The 20,887-nt window shown below is 39.4% G+C and overlaps 1 protein-coding gene across 2 annotated transcripts in view; it reads left to right on the top strand.

The window, feature by feature from the left end:
• The window catches only part of LOC124613573 (MLX-interacting protein), a 403,061-nt gene that overhangs the window by 293,352 nt on the left and 88,822 nt on the right, over positions 1–20,887 (top strand). For both annotated transcript variants that reach the window (XM_047142290.1, XM_047142297.1), the window contains exon 10: positions 16,928–17,100. In XM_047142290.1, coding sequence (XP_046998246.1) covers positions 16,928–17,100 — 173 coding nt within the window. The remainder of the gene's footprint in view (positions 1–16,927; positions 17,101–20,887) is intronic.

Raw genomic sequence — 20,887 nt, forward strand, 5'->3', positions numbered from 1 at the left:
TGGCCAGAGTTAGCTTTTCTGTTATTTGCCAAAATCATCTAAAATAGATGCAGGGATACTTCGTTTGAGAAATCACAGGCCATTTTCTTCCTCCTTCTTTCTTATTTCAAACTATTCAATGACATCATCAGAAACACTTTTTTTTCCACCTCTCTTACCCTCTTTTTGCTATTCTTTCCCATCATTTTTTGCTTTAATATCACACACTACCTTTTTAACTTGTGATTGTAACCAGTATTAACCCACATTTTACCAGCTTTTGTGTGTGTGTGTGTGTGTGTGTGTGTGTGAGAGAGAGAGAGAGAGAGAGAGAGAGAGAGAGAGAGAAAGTGAAAACTTGAAAGCCTATTATGTTCTGACATGTTAGAATTTCACTCTTGTTTGTTGATTTTTTTCATCCACTAATTTCAGTTGTCATAAAATTGAATCAAAGTTAGTTGTGCATAATTATATGTATTCTTACAATATAAATACTAGTTCCTCCAAAAAAATAAAAATCCGAAATACAGAGATCTTGACAATCGAGCAGTGGAAAATCCAGGATGAAATAATGACAATATTGTGATAAGGGTAAATTGCTACTGACCATGTAGTGGTGGATGTGGTGAGTCTCAGACGAGCATAAAAAAAGACTGCTAAACAAACGATAGCTTTCGCCAAAAACCACCTCCTGAAGTAGACAAACACACACACACACACACACACACACACACACACACACACACATGATAACAGTCCAGTCTCTGGCTGCCGAGGTCAGACTGCAAGCAACTGTGCATGATGAGAGAAGCAATCTGGGTTGTGGAGGGGAGGGGGAGGAAAAGCAGGATAGGGGTGGGGGACGGAAAATTGCTGCTTGTCGGAGCATATAGGGATGTGGAGGGGAGGGCAGCTAAGTGCAATCGGGAATATGTTCTTCACCAGAGTTCTGACTACCTCTTGTCATACTCTGAAATGAGGAATATCCTTCACACTATCCTTAGCTATCTGCTACTTAGTAAAAATATTATGTGCATATTAAGTATTGTTGGGGTACAAATGTTGCTGATACATATTGTTGTCCTGTAATTTTGACAGTTGAGGATGAGGAGGCCCAAAGGATGCAGATAAGATGAACAATTACTTGAGGAAAAGTAAATGCTGTTTATGTAGCCCTTGATTTCAAAACAGATGTAGCATTAAGTTACATGCTGTTTGCACTTTGCTGAATTGACATAGAACTACACGGTAAAGTGATAACAGCTGCCACTGATCACAATATCTCTCACTCTGTATAAGCACCTGTTACTGCTCAGGAGTTTTGTTGATACCTAAAACTAAACTTCCATAACAACCAGAAATTACAACACAAAAAATTACTCCCAGAAAAAAATTTAGTAATGACAGTAGAGCTAAAGCCACAATTTGAATATTAGAAACTGGCAACAAAAATGTGCAGTGATACCAATCACACAAACAATCTTACATAAAATTAAAGATCAAAATGAAATATGCAAACAAATAAAGACAAGCTATTAAAATTTGACGTGTTTGGCTATTCATTGTTTAAACACATTATTTTTATATTACTTTTAGTACACGTTTGTTGTGAGATAATTTTAAAAGAAGAATAAATAAATAAATAAATATCTGCTGCACAAATTGCAGTATATGTGAGGTGACTGATGACATTTTTGAAGTCTGAGTTTTAGTGTAAGAGGATGAAAAGGTCTCCGAAGAACATTCTGGGTATTTTTAGCAATTAATAGACTCCAACATCTAGAAAATTAAATACGCAACAACTCACTCAATTATACTCTCCACTCCTCCCCTATTATCTTGTCTTAAAGTAGGATGTTACTACAAAATCTTAACCCATCAAAACTTTGCAGTAACACAAGGTTATGTGTAAGGAAGAAGGTACACAATGTAATTGAAGTTACTACCATGAAATAAAAGAGAATGAAACAGTTCTCATGCTGCAAGTAATATTCATTCTGGTGGTAGTCCATTTAGCTTTAACACTCGAACGTATGTGGTTAAAGTTTTAAAGTTCTGTGACTTGTGAAATGTTTTTACAAAGATTTTAGGAGAGGGTCTTAATTTGCTCACTGTGTGACAGGCTCGCCCATATTTTATGTAAGTGGCCAGCCAATGCCACTTTCCTGTGGCATTCTTCCTGCTATGTTTTTGTTTTCCTTACGTTTTACTTTCTTATGTAGCATTTTCCTTCTTTTCCTGCTTTCTTTGCGTGTGTGCTTTGGTTTTGCTAAGTCTGTCCACATTTGTTCCTTTTAATATGTGTCAGGGCACTGATGACCTCGACATTGAGCGCCCGTAAGCCCCAACACACACACACTCCATTTAGCTTTAACCTCCTCAGTACTAATCTAGCATATATGTTACATCCAAATTGTATTTTTTTCTAGCTCAAGGAATAAACTAAACTTGGTGTGCCTGATTGTAGCATATACTTTACACCATCTGCTTTCAGTGCATAATTTGTTTTTATTTCTGCTTGTTCCAAGTAGATGGCAGCATCCACTTAAAAGAAAAACCTGTTTATCCCAATGTCAGCATGTTTCTGAGAAATGTAGCTAGTTTCTGTTTGTTTTTAGTAATTTTGTAGTATAGTATATTTAGAACATGCTGTAATGTGTTAATATATCCTACAGCATCGAATAAATGATCATTTATTTCATAACAGGAATACCACAATAAAGCACTGTGTGTAGATTTGCAACAGTCTGTACTTTCACATTCCAGCAGCACTGTTTTTATAATTTTTCCGTGGTTGCTATACAGTTTTCTCAGTATTGCACATATTTAAGTTATTTTCTAACTCAAATAGTTTCCACCTAGAACAGATTCTAAAATTTTTGTGTGTCACACCAATTTTTCTAAATTTAATATTTTAATCTTATTTTGTCTAGGACAATACGTTGAACACCAATACACAGTTTTCATTCATAAAATCTAAGATTAGGACTATTCCAATTTCTAGTGAGGTTTGTATTAAAAAAGTCAAGGGGCAGTCTGTTAAGTGCTGAGGAGCTGGTAAATTTTTCTGCAGACTACTCTGTCAGCACAGAAATTAGGGATGCACCACTTATCTGAATGTTTGATTTATTTAATTTGAAAAACGCAACACACTTCAGGAAGACGTCCCATCATCAAGTTCGTAGCAGTATTATGCTATTAGGCTCAGGTGGATGACTGTTTGTTGCTTCCTCAAGGGTGGGTCCATTAGAATGGTAGAATGATTGTGTGTGCTGTGATAAGTCTAATTTTGTCTTTGTAGTTGGTGTGGGAGGAATATGTAGAGGGTTATGGTTTATTCATAGATTGCTCACTTAATTCTGTTTCTTTAAATTTTGTGAATAGACTTTTGCAGAAAAGTTGGCATCTGTCTTGAAACATTGGTCTCTTCTGGTTTTCCAGTATCATTGTATATTTTCACAATAGATAGATGATTCGTCTTCCTGGCTATTATGTAGTAATTTATTTTGGTAATGCAAAATTCAGTATTAATGACCTTGTAACTGCACACATTGTCAACAAACCATCAGCTGATATGCTCATCATAGCTGTCAAACGAGTTGATGCACTGGCTGCCAGGAGCACTGTTATTCTTCTCATTCTGGCACAGTGCAGTGCTCCATGACTATTGATTTTCCTATGTAAAACTTTAGTTAGTTACCGTTCAGGCTTGGACTTATGTAGAAATTGTATCTGCCCTTGTTTCAATTTGTAGTCAGTTTACAGTTACCGTATTTACTCGAATCTAAGCCGCACGTGAAAAATGAGACTCGAAATCAAGCGAAAAAAAATTTCCCGAATCTAAGCCGCACCTGAAATTTGAGACACGAAATTCAAGGGGAGAGAAAAGTTTTAGGCCACACCTCCAAATCGAAACAAAGTTGGTCTATTGTAATATGAGACACAATTTAGGTAGAATAAATGACGATACAGCTACAGTAGTTCGGTTCGAGTCGTAAGCTTAGCAGTTAAGCTTTACCAGGTAGCCATTGCTATGCGTCAGGCGTGCTTCGTCTGGTTTGAATGGGTTGCTTATTTTTCTTTGATCTGATAAGTGCCATTCTCTTTGTTATAGGTATTTACGTCACTCTAGGCTGAAAAGGCATTATTGTACTGTGTCATGTATTGTTTGTCACATTCTGATAGTAAGTGTTTATGACCTGTCGCCGCTCGCGGCATGGCTTGCTTACGTGCGCGCTACCGCCGCTTACAATAAAAAAAAGAAAGGAATTGTCTCATTAGCAAAACAATGGCAAGAGACTGCTATTTGTTGTTAATTATACTGCTGCTTTCTTTGATAATGATCAACAAGAACCAAATAATAGACTGCATATGATAGATGTTCTGAACGACAGTTTAGCTAAAAATTTTCTCCGTTTGAAAATCTTTGCAGACGTCTCTTTCGTACATCACATTCTGCACAGAAATTAGTCATCTTAGATTTAAAAATCTAGTCAATTGCCGTGCTTCATTTCTGACTGTATCACTATTAGGCATCAGAATAATACGAATATAAACATGACATGATATGTATATTCTTCCGGTTTTGCTGCTGTCTCACACTAGTTTCGTATGTTATTAGGTAGACAGGATTTAATGAGATAGCAGCAAACACGAAAGAATACATGGCAAAATGTTTATATCCGTATTATTCTTATGTTGAAGAAAATACTGCATGTAATTCGCAATTCATAAAAGTTCCTATTAGCAACCATCTCTTCTCACAGGTAGGAAAAAATTCAGAACGTAGAGTTGGCCATATTGACAAACATCCCAAATAGTCTTGCCAGTCGGATTTTCGTAGTACATTGAAATGCTGCTACGTTCGAAGATAAACAACACGGAATTTGTATTTACTTCGTTGGATAATGTATGAAAATGCAGTGGTCGAAACTCGGGGCGGAGAAAAAAGCTCGTCTTACACCTTTTTTTTAAAAAAAATTATTTACTGACGCAGAGGTTTTGGCGCCAGTATTTATCTTTGTGCCTGCAAAGTATGCCTCTGTAGCACTACATATATTTGATGGCAGAAGTTAGTTCTGGCGGCACCTACCAACATTTTTCAGAACTTCCATTTACTTTGCACTCGATTCTAAGCCGCAGGTGGTTTTTTGGATTACAAAAACCGGAAAAAAAATGCGGCTTATATTCGAGTAAATACGGTACATATGACCATTTAGCAAGTTCTATGATTTATTCTAAATAAATATTTTGCTCATGGTACACTGGAACTGATATTTCATGCCCGTGTTGGGCTGAATTTATGAACAATTATCGCATTCAGTTTGGAAGACTGTCAACCGGTCTTGTGACAGTGTTGACCCCTTCATGAGGCAGCCATTGTGAACAAACTTATGATTCCAGAGGAATTACTACTGCTGTTTCAAGAGTTGAAAATTTCCAAGAAGATAATCATACCCCAGTATCAAGGCTTTCAATGTGACTATCCCATTTTGCCCACACAATGCCACACTACAGTTAGCTGGAGTCAAGGCTAGTTCTCTGTGCACTCGAGTAATTACAGACTCCACAAAATTTATTCTAGTGAATAGCCAACTAGACCATTGTTATGCTGCAGAAGTCCAGGGTATAATAACTACACCCTCTGACAAATTCATACGAGTAGCTCAAGGCAGAGCTGATACGCGAGGTATCCATCCCACACGAGAGTGTACGAGGCCAGAATTTACACAAGAGGACATTGGAGACAGAAAGTCATCTCAGCATCTCCGCAAGAAGCTCGATGTGGGCACAGTACTGGACAGACTGTTGTGCACGCTGTGGAACAGCTTGACTGCCAGCTCAAGTAAAGGCCATTGTACTGCCCCAGAGAAGAGATGCTGTAGTGAATCTGGCAAATACAATTCAGGACATGATTGTGCCGTCCCCATGTAGTACAACAGCAGCTATGTGCAACAGTGCAGTGACAACTACAGTGATGTGTGCGAAATATATCTGCCTCCTGAACAAGGTTGATGCCCAGAGCAAACAAATCAGCGAGTGAGGGGCACAGCATGGCCATCACCCGACATTTGTTGGTATCATCGGAAGTTCAGTCAGGCACCTAAATGCACTTCTCCATGTGCCTTCCTAAACAACAATCTGATTGCCAGTCAGCATTTCTGCACCTCTTCATTACAGATTGGAAGTCAGGACAGAAGTTTCCAAAGGATAAAGGATCAGATTTATGTATTAACCCATGAACCCTGTTGAGCAAATATTGGAAGCCGATCGCATTCTATCTCTCTGCAGCCAACAACTTCATCATAATGACCTATGGCACACAACACATAGAGTTGGATTTGGGATTATGCTGCGCTTTTGCGTGGAACTTCATGGTACCGGACGTGACTGAGCCCGTCATTGGAGTTGACTTCCTGGTGCTTTATTGTCTGCTGCCAGACATCGCCAATGCACATCTCGTCAATAGTATCACTGGTCTAGCTGCTTCCAGGTTTTGCCACAGCACAGCACCAGCTTATCCAGATGGCAGGCAGCAGCTATGCCAAGCTGCTGGAGCAGTTCCTGGGTATTATACGACCTCCAGATGCTCCGAAAGAGGTACATCACAGCACTGTGCACTATACTAAGATTACTGCAGGCCTACCAATTTCACGTAGGCCTAGACACCTTGCCCCCAACCATTATATTATTGCCTAGGCTGAATTCAATACTATGCTCAAGGAAGGCATCATTCACCTTCCTAGTAGTCCGTGGTCATGGCCTCTACTCTTAGTGTCCAGAGATTATCACACCCTTAATGCTAAAGTGGGGCCGTATTATTATCCCGTACCAGTGGAAGATGGCTACAATTACAGCATTTGGCCTGTTTGGAAGTCTTTTCATGACATTTGACTTACTCAATGTTGTGCAGACTTGGTAGAGATTTATAGACTCGATGCTTTAAGGCTTGTCTTTTCGTTTAGTGTATCTTGATATCATCCTTGACTTTTCAGCCACAGTAGAGCAACGCCAACAACACTTGGCCAAAAACTTTAAACACCCGGATCAGTACAGGGTTGTATTAAATATTTATAAGTGCATTTTTGGCCAAATTGAGATGACTTTTGTAGGCCATCTGACCTTGCCTGGAGGGTCCTTACCACTTCCTCAAAAGGTAGAGGCAATATTCAGGATTTTACAGTCAGAAAGGATGAAGAACTGTGCCACTTTCTAGAAATACTGAATTTTCACTGGTATCACCTACCCCATTCAGCTGAACTCAAGAACTGTTAACTGCAGCATTTTCTGGTCCTAAGCACAAGGTGAACTCCCCAATCCAGTGGACAGATGCTGTGAGCTCCACTTTTGAAGCATCTAAACAAAGTATAGTGAATGCAGCACTCGCAGCACTTCCCGCATTAGAAGCACTTCTTGTGCTGGTGGTCGATACAAGCCAAACTGCAATCGGTTCAGTGTTGCAATGGCTGATAGATGGTATGTGGTAGCCACCTGCATTTTACTTGCACCAACTCTCTCTGTCATACAAAAATAAACAAATAAAATAAAATTTGGTGCACACATGATTGCGACTTCTTGCTGTGTACACAGATCTTAAATACTTTCACTGACAATTGGAGACGAGTTTACAATTTTTGCCAACCACAAACCGCATGTCTCTGCCATCCGACAGAATAACAATAAGTGTTTGCCACAACAATACAATTCATTGTTCAATTCAACTCTGAAGTACGCCACATATAAAGAATTAATAACATAGTAGCCAACTGCCTATCCCATGTAAACAACATAATGAGTGCAATAGATTTTGTTCAACTCGTTAAAGGACAAACGTTGGACCAGGAGCTTCAGGGCATTATTAAAGGTGCTTTCTCCAACCTCCAGCTGAAAATGACTGACATTCCTGCCACCAACATAACACTTTTTGCAAAGTCTCAGGTGGGACATCTCATCTGTTCCTACCTTCCTCATTCTGCAGACATGCTTGTGAGGGCCTTCAAAACTTTTGCCACCCTGGCATCAGATCTACAGTTAAACTGATTGTTAACCGTTTTGTATGGCCTGGCATGCAAAAGGACTTTCGAGCGTGGACTTACATGTGCTCCGTGTCAATGTGTAAGATTTCTCAGCTCCTGTGCGAAATTGCCTGGGCACAACCGCAAGATTTACACTGCAAGATTGACATAGTAATGAATGCAATAGATTTTGTTCAGCTCATTAAAGCACAAATGTTGGCCTACCAAATTCATCTCAATTTGGCCAAAAATGCACTTATAAATATTTAATACAACCCTGTACCGATCCAGGTGTTTAAAGTTTTCGGCCAAGTGTTGTTGGTGTTGCTTTACTGTGGCTGAAAAGTCAAGGATGATATCAAGATACCCTAACAACTAGGAGCCTCCAGGGCCAACAACACCTGATAATAGAAAATGATCGTTTTACCCACTGGCCCGAAGCCATACAAGTTTACAAAATTTCAGTGGAAACAATAACCTTCACCTTCATTCTGCACTGGATATCGTGCTTCGGTTGTCCGCTACCTATCACAACAGATAGCAGGTCTGACAATTCGAGTCTGAACTGTTCGCCCAGCTGATCAAATCCTGCAGTGCGGTGCATCACAAGACCGAAAGCTATCACCCAGAAAGTAATGACATGATAGAGTAGTGGCACCATTCATTAAAAGGCACAACCATGTTTCATAATTCAAGTTGGACAACAACTTTAGCCTTGGTCTTGTTCAGTCTGCAAAGCACTTACAAATCTGACCTGCACTATTCATCGGCTGAGCTTATTTATGGTGAAACACTGTGACTCCCTGGTGAGCTTACTGATCAGAGTGCTGTCAAGATGAATGATATCTATTAAGCAGATTTCATTTCTCACCTGAGGGAACAGATGACTCGTACCTGACCTCATCAAGCGAAGCATGGGACTTCGCACATCTGTGTGCACCGTGTGTTAGTCATGCACACGTGTTAAGCTACATACAGATGGAGTGAAACTGTCATTGACAGCTCCATACGCAGGCCCTTTTAGTGTTGTTGACATAGGTGAAAGAACCATGGAGATTTTGATTAATGGCAAATCAAGTACTGTCTCAATTGACAGGATTAAGCCAGCCTTTGTGTTACCTGAATTAGTACAAATGCATGTACAACCTAACCAGACACAGCTTGCACCTCGAGTACAACAAACTATGCAGGAAACAGAAACTCAACCAAAGCACTGAACGCCTTCTGGATGGTGTGTACACTTCCTGTTGTAATTTGTGGATGACACTCTGCATTCACTGAAGGGGCTGGTGTAACGACATAGATTGGCACATGTCGTCAACAAGCTGTCAGCTGATATGGTTGTCAAACGAGTTCACACTTTGGCGCCAGGCACACTGTTATAATTCTCTCTCTAACACAATGCGATGCTCCGTGACTGTCAATTTTCGTATATGGAACCTCTGTTATTTACCTTTCAAGCTTGGACTTCTGCAGAAATTGCATCTTCCTGTGTTTCAATTTGTGTACAGTTAACAGATTGACACAATTATTTAGTGAATCTGTATAACTTCTGTGGTTTGTTCTAATCAAATGTATTGATCACAGTACACTGGAATTGATATTTCGTTCCTGTGTCTGGCTAAGTTTATGAATGTTTATAACATTCAGTTCGGAAGACCATCAATTAGGTTTTTGAGAATAGAGTTCATAAGATTTATTCACAAATAAATAAATAAATAAAATTATGATCAGTCCATCGTTGAAGAACTTAAAACGTGCCATTTTGTAAAATACTTGCTGGAATGCATATCACACTAAAAGGGGAGGCTTCCACTCCCCACTATCAAATTCCATTGCATGGGCATTTGACAAGTTATAATCCAGATGGAGGGCTGTGATTGTGACATTATGTAAAAACATAAGATACTCTTTGATTTATCAGAGTATTTATGTTGTAAACATAATAGATTTGCCTAGGTTTCATTCCCTATGCTTGCTGAATAATAGTATGTTGTGATAAACAGTTAACGTAAAGTTATATCTTGCAGAAAGTCATGTCTTGACACCTTACTGGTGTGATATCTTTATGTTGTAATATACAGCTAATTATAAGGATTTTATCTTCCCAAGTCATCAGCAAATGCATCATTTCTGTCATCTGTCTGTTCATGGTCTTATTCTGTGTGGGTCAGTTATTGAACATTTTTTGCAGGTGATTTCCAGCAAGAGTAATGTAGTCTTTGAAATGTGTGACAGACAGCTGTATTAATAATCTTGTATTATTACTGGTTTCAACACTGTATCATAATCTCCGTATCTGTATGAGACCAAACAAAGCAAGAAATGTACAGAATTATATGTAAACTGATCAATTGTTTGTTAGTATTATACAAAGTAATACTTACAAAAAGGTCAAATATTTAATAATTAATCACATGTCGTATCAATTATCAGTATGGAAATACACTATGTGATCATAAGTATCCGGACACCCCCAAAAACATACGTTTTTCATATTAGGTGCATTGTGCTGCCACCTACTGCCAGGTACTCCATATCAGCGACCTTAGTAGTCTTTGGACATCGTGATAGAGCAGAATGGGGGCGCTCCGGACTTCGAACGTGGTCAGGTGATTAGGTATCACTTGTCATACATCCGTATGCGAGATTTCCACACTTCTAAACATCCCTAGGTTCATTGTTTCCGATGTGATAATGAAGTGGAAATGTGAAGGGATACGTACAGCACAAAAGCATACAGGCCAGCCTCGTCTGTTGACTGACAGAGACCACTGACAGTTGAAGAGGGTTGTAATGTGTAATAGGCAGACATCTATCCAGACCATCACACAGGATTCCAAACTGCATTAAGGATCCACTGCAAGTACTTTGACAGTTAGGCGGGAGGTGAGAAAACTTGGATTTCATGGTCGAGTGGCTGCTCATAAGCCACACATCATGCCAGTAAATGCCAAATGACGCACATCATGCCAGTAAATGCCAAATGACGCCTCGATTGGTGTAAGGAGCGTAAAAACTGGACAATTGAATGGTGGAAAAACCTTGTTTGGAGTGACAAATCACTGTACATAACGTGGCGATCCGATGGCAGGGTGTGGGTATTGCAAACGCTTGGTGAAATTCATCTGCCAGCATGTGTAGTGGCAGCAGTAAAATTCAGTGGTGGTGGTGTTATGGTGTGGTCGTGTGTTTCATGGAGGGGGTGTGCACCCCTTATTGTTTAGCGTGGCACTATTACAGCATAGGCCTACATTGATGTTTTAAGCACCACCTTGCTTCCCTCTGTTGAAAAGCAATTCGAGGATGGCGATTGCATCTTTCAACACGATTGAGCACCTGTTCATAATGCATGGCCTGTGGCGAAGTGGTTACACGACAATAACATCCCTGTAATGGACAGGCCTGCACCGTGTCCTGACCTGAATCCTATAAAACACCTTTGGGATGTCCTGGAATGCCGATTTCGTGCTAGACCTCATGAAATGACATCGATACCTCTCCTCAGTGCACCACTCCATGAAGAATGGGCTGGCATGCACCAAGAAACCTTCGAGCACCTGACTGAACGTTTGCCTGCAAAAGTGGAAGCTGTCATCAAGGCTAGGGGCAGGCCAACACCATATTGAATTCCAGCATTACCGATGGAGAGCACCACGAACTTGTAAGTCATTTTTAGCCAGGTGTCCGGATACTTTTGATCACATGTGCACATATTAACTTTTCCTGTATATACAATTACACCTATACGGTAAACCAACCTGTGTGATCGCACAAAAATTGTGTGACCCATTAGAACTCACAGTTACAAACGATCAAATAGGTATACACACGTGACAGAGTAAGAACTAAATAAATTTGTTACAATAAATTAACTGTAGCTGAGATGTAACTCGTGCTCCTTCATACTAACAGAACCAGAGTTATTACTCGTTTCACATAATTATTTGACTCCATACATAATTACAGAACAAAACGATAAGATGTTAACAAGTGTAAAAAAGAGGAAAAATAAAAAGGAAAAGGAAGATTGCATTATCTCAAAAGTATGTAAGTGTGCATTTTCTTACATGAATAAAAACATATTTTCAGCTGTAGAGGGTTGAAACCAGTATGATTATAGTAAATACGAGAATCAGAATAACAAACCAAATCACAGTCATGCAAATGTACCATATACACATACCGTACTTCTCCAAATGTCATATTACAAATATTAACATACAACAATTAACATGCTTGAGTGACATAATGTTTTCTCATACAAAAAAGTGCACAATATTTACAGAAAATAAGTATACTTACGCTAATATGACATATCCAAAAATAACAGTCAAATGCCATAATAATAGTTGAGAATGGCAGACAATAAAAACTCTGCAGAAGGTTGGGATATGATGCTAAATCAAATGTGAAAAGGTACCATAAGCAACCTGACATCAAGTATTAAGTATTATGTATTCATCATTCACATGCATTGGTATCTGAACACCTCCTTTCTCATATAATTAAGTCCATAATATTCACAAGACTTGATTAAGTAATACAGCAAAACATAATAGGAAGATGGATTAGTAACCACAAACCAGTAAAATTGTGAATAATTTCTCGTTGCAGAAATTGTCGTCCAAGATCGGGAAATAAGCAACGTTGAAGAAGCACTGGCTAATGTGAAATTAAAAAAAAAAAAAAAAACTATAAAACCTAAAAATCACAATTTCCAGGCATAAGAACTAAACATGAGAAACAGTCCTGTATTATGGAGGGGTAGAGACTCTTATTACTGGGTGAAAGCTCAGTACTGGAGCCAACCCCCAGAGATTCTGGGGTGGCTTTTTGTTGTAGGACGGCTGGTGGCAGAGTGTTGTTGTGGGGCTGATGGCCAGTGGTGGCCCGGAGAAACACAGCTGTCTTTGCTTTACTCTACCATTTGCCCTCTTTGATTGTGGAGTAGTGACCACACCCATCTCAGCATGTCTCCACAGGGCTGTGTGACCATCAAGATGACTGTTAGTGCCCAGCCGATTGGCTGAGACATGCACACCAAGAATTGCTGATGTTGGTGCCCTGTATGCAGCACACAAACTGGTTAGGTAAATCACGCCACAACTCATGTCATCAGTAGGACTCAAAAATGGCTGGAATTGTTGCAATGTAGCCAGATTACTGGTCGATGGTTGCAGCCTGGCAGGTGATAGGGTATTGCGCGGTGGTGCCCGCACTAGCATTGGCGGAAGACAGCCGCCATGTCTGATTCGACGTGCTGCCCCCCTGGGCAGAAGTCAGGCTCACTAATGGAGTGGACCTGGGATAGCTGTGCTGCACGTTTGTACTAAGTGTGGAAGGTGGAGCGATTGAGGCTCAAACTCATGACTGCGGTTGGCGGATCCATGTGTTCCCTTCATCAGGCATAGCCTCCACACTTTAATAGTACTGCTGGATTTACAATGAATCTGCCAGAAAATGATAGCTATTTATACCAGAATGCAGTGCACTAACAGCCATCAATGTTTTTCTTAATCATGCCTTGGGTATGTAGTTTTTATTTCAAAACTTGTGTACAGTCACAGTCTCTGTACTATTGTGCTCTGATTGTCGCACTGTTTATATGCAGTACAATAATAGCTGGGGCTGCTTCCTGTTCTGTAGTGAAACACGTGTTGAACACAGTTAAAAAATGCCAAGAAATAGGTCGTTCTTAATGTTTTCATAAATTTACAGAAAAAATCCGTTTTTAAGTTTTCCGAGGCACTGTATTTGATACAGTTGATAAACAGGGTGTGGCACTCAAACTTGCATTTTTTAAAATGAGTGTAAAATAAACATGGATGCAGATATCAAAATTTTATTCTTACGATCTTATTCTGCGTTAAAAAACATTTAAGAAACACATTTTTTCATTGTTTGAAAATACATCATCAAGATGGCATCCTTCTTGATAACAGCATTTTTGCAGGCGCTTTATGAAGGTGTCCATCACGTGACGGAGCATACGCTGAGCTATTCTCTCGATTTCCAGCCTTATTCTTGCTTTGAGAGCACCAACATTATCATTATGAGGTTATTCTTTGTACGCTTTGGTCTTAAGGTAACCCCACAAGAAAAAATCACAAGCTGTAAGGTCGAGGGGGGGGGGGGGGGGGGGGAAGCAACCACTCCCCACTCCATTCTTGGAAATCACCCAGTTAGGAAAAACTTCATTGAAAACATTAATGCTCAGGTGGGCTGTGTGACTTGTTGCTCCATACTGACGAAGCTGAGTTATGAAGAATGTCCTTAACATTGTTGAATAGCGCTCAACATTCATGGTAACAGATTGCCCTCTTTCATTCTCAAAAAAATAAGGGCCTGTTATTCCCAATGAGGACATTGCACACCAAACTGTTTCGTTGGTTGAGTGCAGGGGTTTTTCATGGAGTTGGTGAAGGTTCTGATTACTCCAATATCTAAAGTTCTGTTTGTTCACATATCCACTGAGGTGACAATGTGCCTCTTCACTCATCCAGAGACTGTGAACAAGCTCCTCCTTTTCTTCAATCATTTGCAAAAGACTTTCACATAAATGCTGTCAGACCACGAGGTCATTATTATTCAAAGTGTTAACCACTTTGATTTTGTGTGGGTGGTGATGTAAGTCTAACCTCAAAATCCTTAAGACAGTCTTGCCAGAAATTCCAGGCGCAACGCTCTGTCTACACGCTGATCTCCAGGGCCTTCTTCCCACATTAACTCTTTCATGTTCCACATTCTCGGGAGTACGCATTGTCTTCGCTCTGCCATCTCTTTTCCTTGTTGTTTCACCGACATTTTCAAAGTTTTCGACCCAAGTTTTTATTGAGTTAACCAAAGGCACCGGCCTATTACAATTAATTTGGAAATGTACCCGGAAACAAAGCTGAGCAGCTACATAGCTACCGCTTTGGTAGAATGCTTTCACCTCAAACGACCGTTGTTGCTTAGTCCACTGCTCCATGGCTACTGAAATGCTTTGTGTTGGGGGAGCACAGTGGCGACCTCGGTTACTCGTCCCCCACTAGTTCCAACACTTCCGCGCACTAATAATAAATGTAGTTTGATTGCCGCACCCTGTACAAACACACATAAAGTGTAGTGTAGTAGCTTGATAACCTAGTGCAGTTCATGGATCGCTCGTTCAAGTCTCACCATAGTCGTCTTTCTTTTCTTTTTTTCCGTTCAATTTGAAATACGTACATCTCGTAATTTTAAAATTCATCATCACTCTTTATGAATAACGCACATCTTCTTGTTTATAATTACATATTGTAAGTGAAATTTTTGTTTTAATTTCAAATACCAATTCTTACTTATCGATATTTTATGAAAGATTGTTAATAAATGTTGCCTAAATTAAGAAAACATAACAGTTTAAATTTTTAGGGCAAAAATGAAAATCCAAATACTTTTTATTTGGACTATGCCCATTGTTTTATACCACAGTTGTAGTCTCACATGAACCAGGGTGATTAGCATCATAGAAGCATGAAAAACAATCATTTTCACAGCATCCGGCATGTACAAATGCTGCATTTTTGCATTTGCCACTGTACCATTACAATATGAATACACCAGAGCTGATCTGGAGCCAAGTTAAGGGATTTGGCTCAAGCAATAACAAGATTGCCAAGCTGCCAGACGTACTGAAACTAACGCGCACAGCTTTTTCACGTCACTGCTGAACACTGGTGGGATATAGAACGGCACGTAATAAAAGAAGAGGAGAAAATGAGGCACATGGGTGACTTCAAGGATTCTGTTGTAGGTTGACTCATTATCAACATAGCAGACGAAAGTTCCAGAACTGACATTTATTTCTCAGTTTCAGATAAGGAAGGAGACAAGAGATTATTAGATGACTGAGTGTAATTAATATCTTCAGTGGTTTCAGTATTCAGCAGTGCAATGAAATCCCTGCAGTATGCTTTTGCATCACACATAGCTCTCTCAGAAAAATTGCTCTGTGTTTAACTTAGAAATTTTCATCACTCTAGTTTGTGTTTATAATACTGTGTTAGGCGAGAGCAAGAGCATTTTATGATTTCCATCTGGTCACCTAAGAAGCATGCATTAGTGCTGGAGTTCTGCCGAATATTATTTCATTCTCTTTAAAAGTTAGATGACATTCAAAGCTATATAGTTTCTTTGCTCGTCTCTTTCTACATCTGAACCTGCAACTGCTCACATCACTGCAGGTTAGTCGGCCCATCTAGCTGGCCATTGCTGTCAAAGTTCAATGTGCCGGTAAAGCTGTTGTCCTGCATTATCGCTCAGTCTTTGTGTGTGTAACACGGCATAAAACGTATCCTCATGAGTGTACATAACTGTACTGGTTGCAGCTTGGTTTTCTCTCCATGTGAAACATAATCCAATGAGATGTAAGCAAACATGGAAGAATACATGGCATAATGCTTACATCAAGTTTATTCTTATGAAGAACATAGTATAGTCACGTTCTTGACAACATTGCTGGAGCATCTTGGCAGAGAAATCCCCTTGCCTGTACTGCAAAAGCCATCTCTTTTCACTGTGCTGGCAGGTTTCGCAGAGTTGAGCCTGTCCCACAAAGAATTAAACAGCCCTGTTACGGTTATTGGAAAAGCATCTCTCACTTGCCAGCTGCCTGCACCTGCTGCAGTGCTTTACCACTATATTCCCACTGATTTGCTTGTAAAATAGTAGTGACACTACAGTACTTGGTACGTGATGTACAGTTGATTATTGTGTTCACATGTTGCACTTCCATAAGAAAAGGTTGTCAATTATCATTCATGACATTAAAACTTTTTGCGCAAAATGTATCTTGGTACTTGTCCTTCTGTTTTGTATACTCTGCCTATGTTAAGTCTTTTCTATTCTATGTCTGTAACTTTTCTACTACACTATTTACCTGTAAAGATTCTTATTCCTTGTTTCAGCTCCTTCTGCAAATACAGTCTTCAACTTTACGGCAACACCAGAAAGGCCAACGCTAGCGGCCCAGGTGCCAACAAAACAAGCTTCAAGCATATTGCCGGCCCTGCCTGTACAGCAGCAGTCATCTCCGGCAACACTGCTTATAACTACAGCACCCACTCAAGTTGTTCCAACGGTAGGACATTCTTCATTACATACGTGAAATTATATACTGCTCAAAAATTAGAGGAACAACATTTTAAGCACCTGCATTATTTTTGTGGAAATATTTGGAGTGAAGCAGAATTTTGTTGTGGAAAATGAAACCTCTGATTAACATAAATGAACATGCTATTGCTATGGCCAGACAACATAATGGTCGTAAACCAAAGTGGAAACTACTTGACATAAGGCACAAAAAGAAACATTTCAGTGTCCCCCCCCCCCCCCCCCCCCCATGCTTCAAAAAGGACATCTGCAAGTTGAGTCTGAGGTATTACAGGAGGGGCCCAAAGTTGTCTGTCCAGTATACACCATAGATGCCCAAGAGGACTGAGGTCAGAACTCAGAGCAGACCCGTCTAATGTTTGAATCGCGAGGTCCTGTAAAGTTTCCATGGTGGCTGCTGCTGAATGTGCTGTCACATTTTGGTTGCAGGATAAACTGGGGACACATTATCGTGTTGCAAGATAGACTGAGGAGCCATGACAACTGTGATGGACATAACATGATCCGGTACAATCTCATTGATGTAACTTGAGCTTAAGTTGACCTCTGAGTATCTGAAGGTCCTATGGGCCATCAATTGTGATGCCACCCCACACCATGACTAAGCTGCAGCCAGATGTCCATTTCCTGAACTACTGCTTCATTATAACATTCAACAAGATGGCGATATACATGTGTACTACTGTCGCCTCATGTTAGACTCATTTGTAAAGAGTACATTGCACAGGTGACGCATCTGCCTGTTTCTATGTTCCTCAGCAGATCAGAATCGATCCCTCATTTGTCAAAGCAGTTAATCGAGGGATGTGAGGAGATCGTCTTGGCCTTAAATGCGCCTCCCGGAGTCCGTTTTATATTGTTTGATCACTCACACTACAACCAGTTGCTGCTCTTAGATCATTTTGTAGGTTCCTGGCTGTCACAGTGCGCCAGTGAAGAGAACAATTAACCACATGTCAATCATCTCTGGTGGATGTTTTGCATTGTCTCCCTTGCCCTGGCTTTTTTGTGTATGTGCTAGTTTGACAAAATTGTTACCAAACCCTCCCAAGAACAATGAAGCCACATTAAACTGTGTAGACACTGTGTGAATAGTCCAACCTTCCTGCAGTAGTTACACTGCCTGAACACATTCTGCATCAGTTAGATGTGTCACAGTGTCTGATGAAATGTACAGAAAGAGTGTAGAGATGCTCTCATTACTTACACTAACTAGATGGTAGAGTGAAAGACATTACTCATCCATTTCACTCTTACAGCATAATACTTTGAATATTGCCACTAAGCCATAACTTTCAAATGAATTGTGGAGGATTGTTCTCATAATTAAAATGGGCATTGAGACTAAAAGCAACAGTATATGTCTTAATCACAGGCTACGTACAAGGCACACTTGATAAAATTCTTGTCCTTCTAACTGTTTTGAGTGGTGCATATAGGATATATTCTTTGTTACCAGTTTCTCTTTCCAGTGACGAGGTCACATTGTCCAGTTTACTTTGATTACAGCATTATGCATCTGTTGTCTATTTAGAATAGTCAATTTCATCATTGGAAAAAATTAATGCATTCAAATTAACTAAGACAGAACAGGCTTTATAGTTTCAGTTTCAAGTTGCACAAGTCATAGGATTGAAACACATGAACTACCTTTATTTCTTCTTCAATGTCATCATCTTTGTTTCCTCCTTTCATTAAGAATGAGATGAAATTTTGAAATTTATGCGAGAAGGAAATGGTAATAGGCTGAATTGAGCAGTCATCTTGAATGTCAAGGAATCAGAAGTGGGTGACCACAGTGTGATTTTCATTGTGTTTCCACTTATTTACCACTCGTCAAATGGTTGAGCATTTTACTTGTATGCTGCATTGCTCTGCTTGCCAGCACTTTATACAGACTTTCTATGTTGTTGCTGCGGTATCAAAGAGCATTGATTGTGGAATGAGGAAGTAATTACCAGTCCTTTTTTGAGGGGAGATTTGCTAAAGATATTTCAATGATTTTTAGTGCTGAAAAAACCATATACATAAATGTGTGCTTCATTTCGCTAGTTTAGTCGGGGAATGATCACTTTTGTGAACACTGTGTGTATGATAAGCATAAAAAGGGAAGAAATACTTTTAGCAAGCATACTATTATTATTATTATTATTATTATTATTATTATTATTATTATTATTATTATTTTCAAAAAGGAAATTTTACATGTTCAGGATCTTTGTCATTTCAAAAACTATGGTGCATTTGTTGTAAAGCTAATATGATCTGAGGCATATCTTAGGGGGAAAAAACTTGATTAAAAATTTGAAAATAACTTTCCAAATCCATTGTGTAGAGGATTGTACACTGGTACGAAAGTCTTTTGGAGACTAAAGATGAGAACAAGGCCAGCATTTGTGTCGAGACCCATGAATAAATAGAGCTATTATTAAACCGAGCTATTCACACATTTTACATGATGTGGCCCAAAACTTTAGCCTACCACTAGCTGTGCCTTACTGTTTGGCAAGTGGCATAATTCATATGGTAAGGGCATTGTTCAAGAAAGTTAGGGGTCTGGATTTGAATCCCAATTGGACATGCAGTTCCTATTTCATAGTTGAATATCTGCATACACTCTACTATGAGCTGAAAAGCTGGTTCTGGTGGATTGGCCACAGTCTGTCCCCATGAAACCATTTCTCTCAGAAGTGATACCTGGACAAATTATGCACTTGTGGGACAGATCATGAGATAGCCGAGGCAGCAAATGGGGAAGGGTTTGATTTGAAACTGATCTGGCATGTAGTTTTAATATACCAGGAAGTATCTCCTTTAAAGTGATATATTTCTAGTAATATTTCCTATGAGAATTTTTGACATTGTATGAATGCTATCATATTAGATTCATAAAGAATCAACAGTTTTGTCTTCATTTTTTAAAATTTGTTTATTCTTCACAATTACAGCCTATTTTCTTAATAGGCTATACAGCCCATCTATTTGCATATAATAACAGATTTATGTAATAATTATTAATACTTATTACATATTAACAGCACGAAAGAAAAGGAAAAAAACTACTATTCCACTTATACAAAACTGGTATTGACAGTTTAGCCATTTGTGCAACTACTAGTACTATTGTTTATAGGACTACTCTTGCTACACTTGTCATGTTGTTCATTAGGTTCATCATTTCCTTGTGGAACTAACATGTTTAAAATATCGTCAGTTGCTTCCACTACTGGATCTACCCCAAAACTTCCCTGGTCAAGAGCAATTATACGTTGAATTCCCTGGATTGAGGATGGCACATCAGCAATTGATTCTACGACCCATCTTTCCATTCATAATCCACATTTCTGTAGTCGCTGACTCTAGTGAGGGACAGATTTGAAGATCATTTCTTTCAGTGGTTCCCGAACTCGGTTGTCTATCTGTATGAAGTGTTGACTGTTAGGGATTGCAGCTCGATGTCATACAGTTGAATGTCTCATTAAGTCTTCTATTGCCTTTCTTGAAACTACAGCTATAGTATTGTCAAAGATGGACTAGATCATGTCAAAGATGGACTAGGTCATCTCATTCCTCTGTATTGCTTGCGGATCTAATGTCCTTAATGCTAGCTGCTCATGACCTGCTGCAGCTTCATGGAGTGCACAGCTCCACAAGTGCTTACACTAGCTCAGGCACAGTATTATTCAGCTAACTTTCAATTTTATACAGACACATAGCCTGTGGACCATAACCAGTCAAGAAATTATCAAACCATT

The sequence above is a fragment of the Schistocerca americana genome, chromosome 1 (assembly GCF_021461395.2).
Source record: "Schistocerca americana isolate TAMUIC-IGC-003095 chromosome 1, iqSchAmer2.1, whole genome shotgun sequence".
Classification (NCBI taxonomy): domain Eukaryota; kingdom Metazoa; phylum Arthropoda; class Insecta; order Orthoptera; family Acrididae; genus Schistocerca; species Schistocerca americana.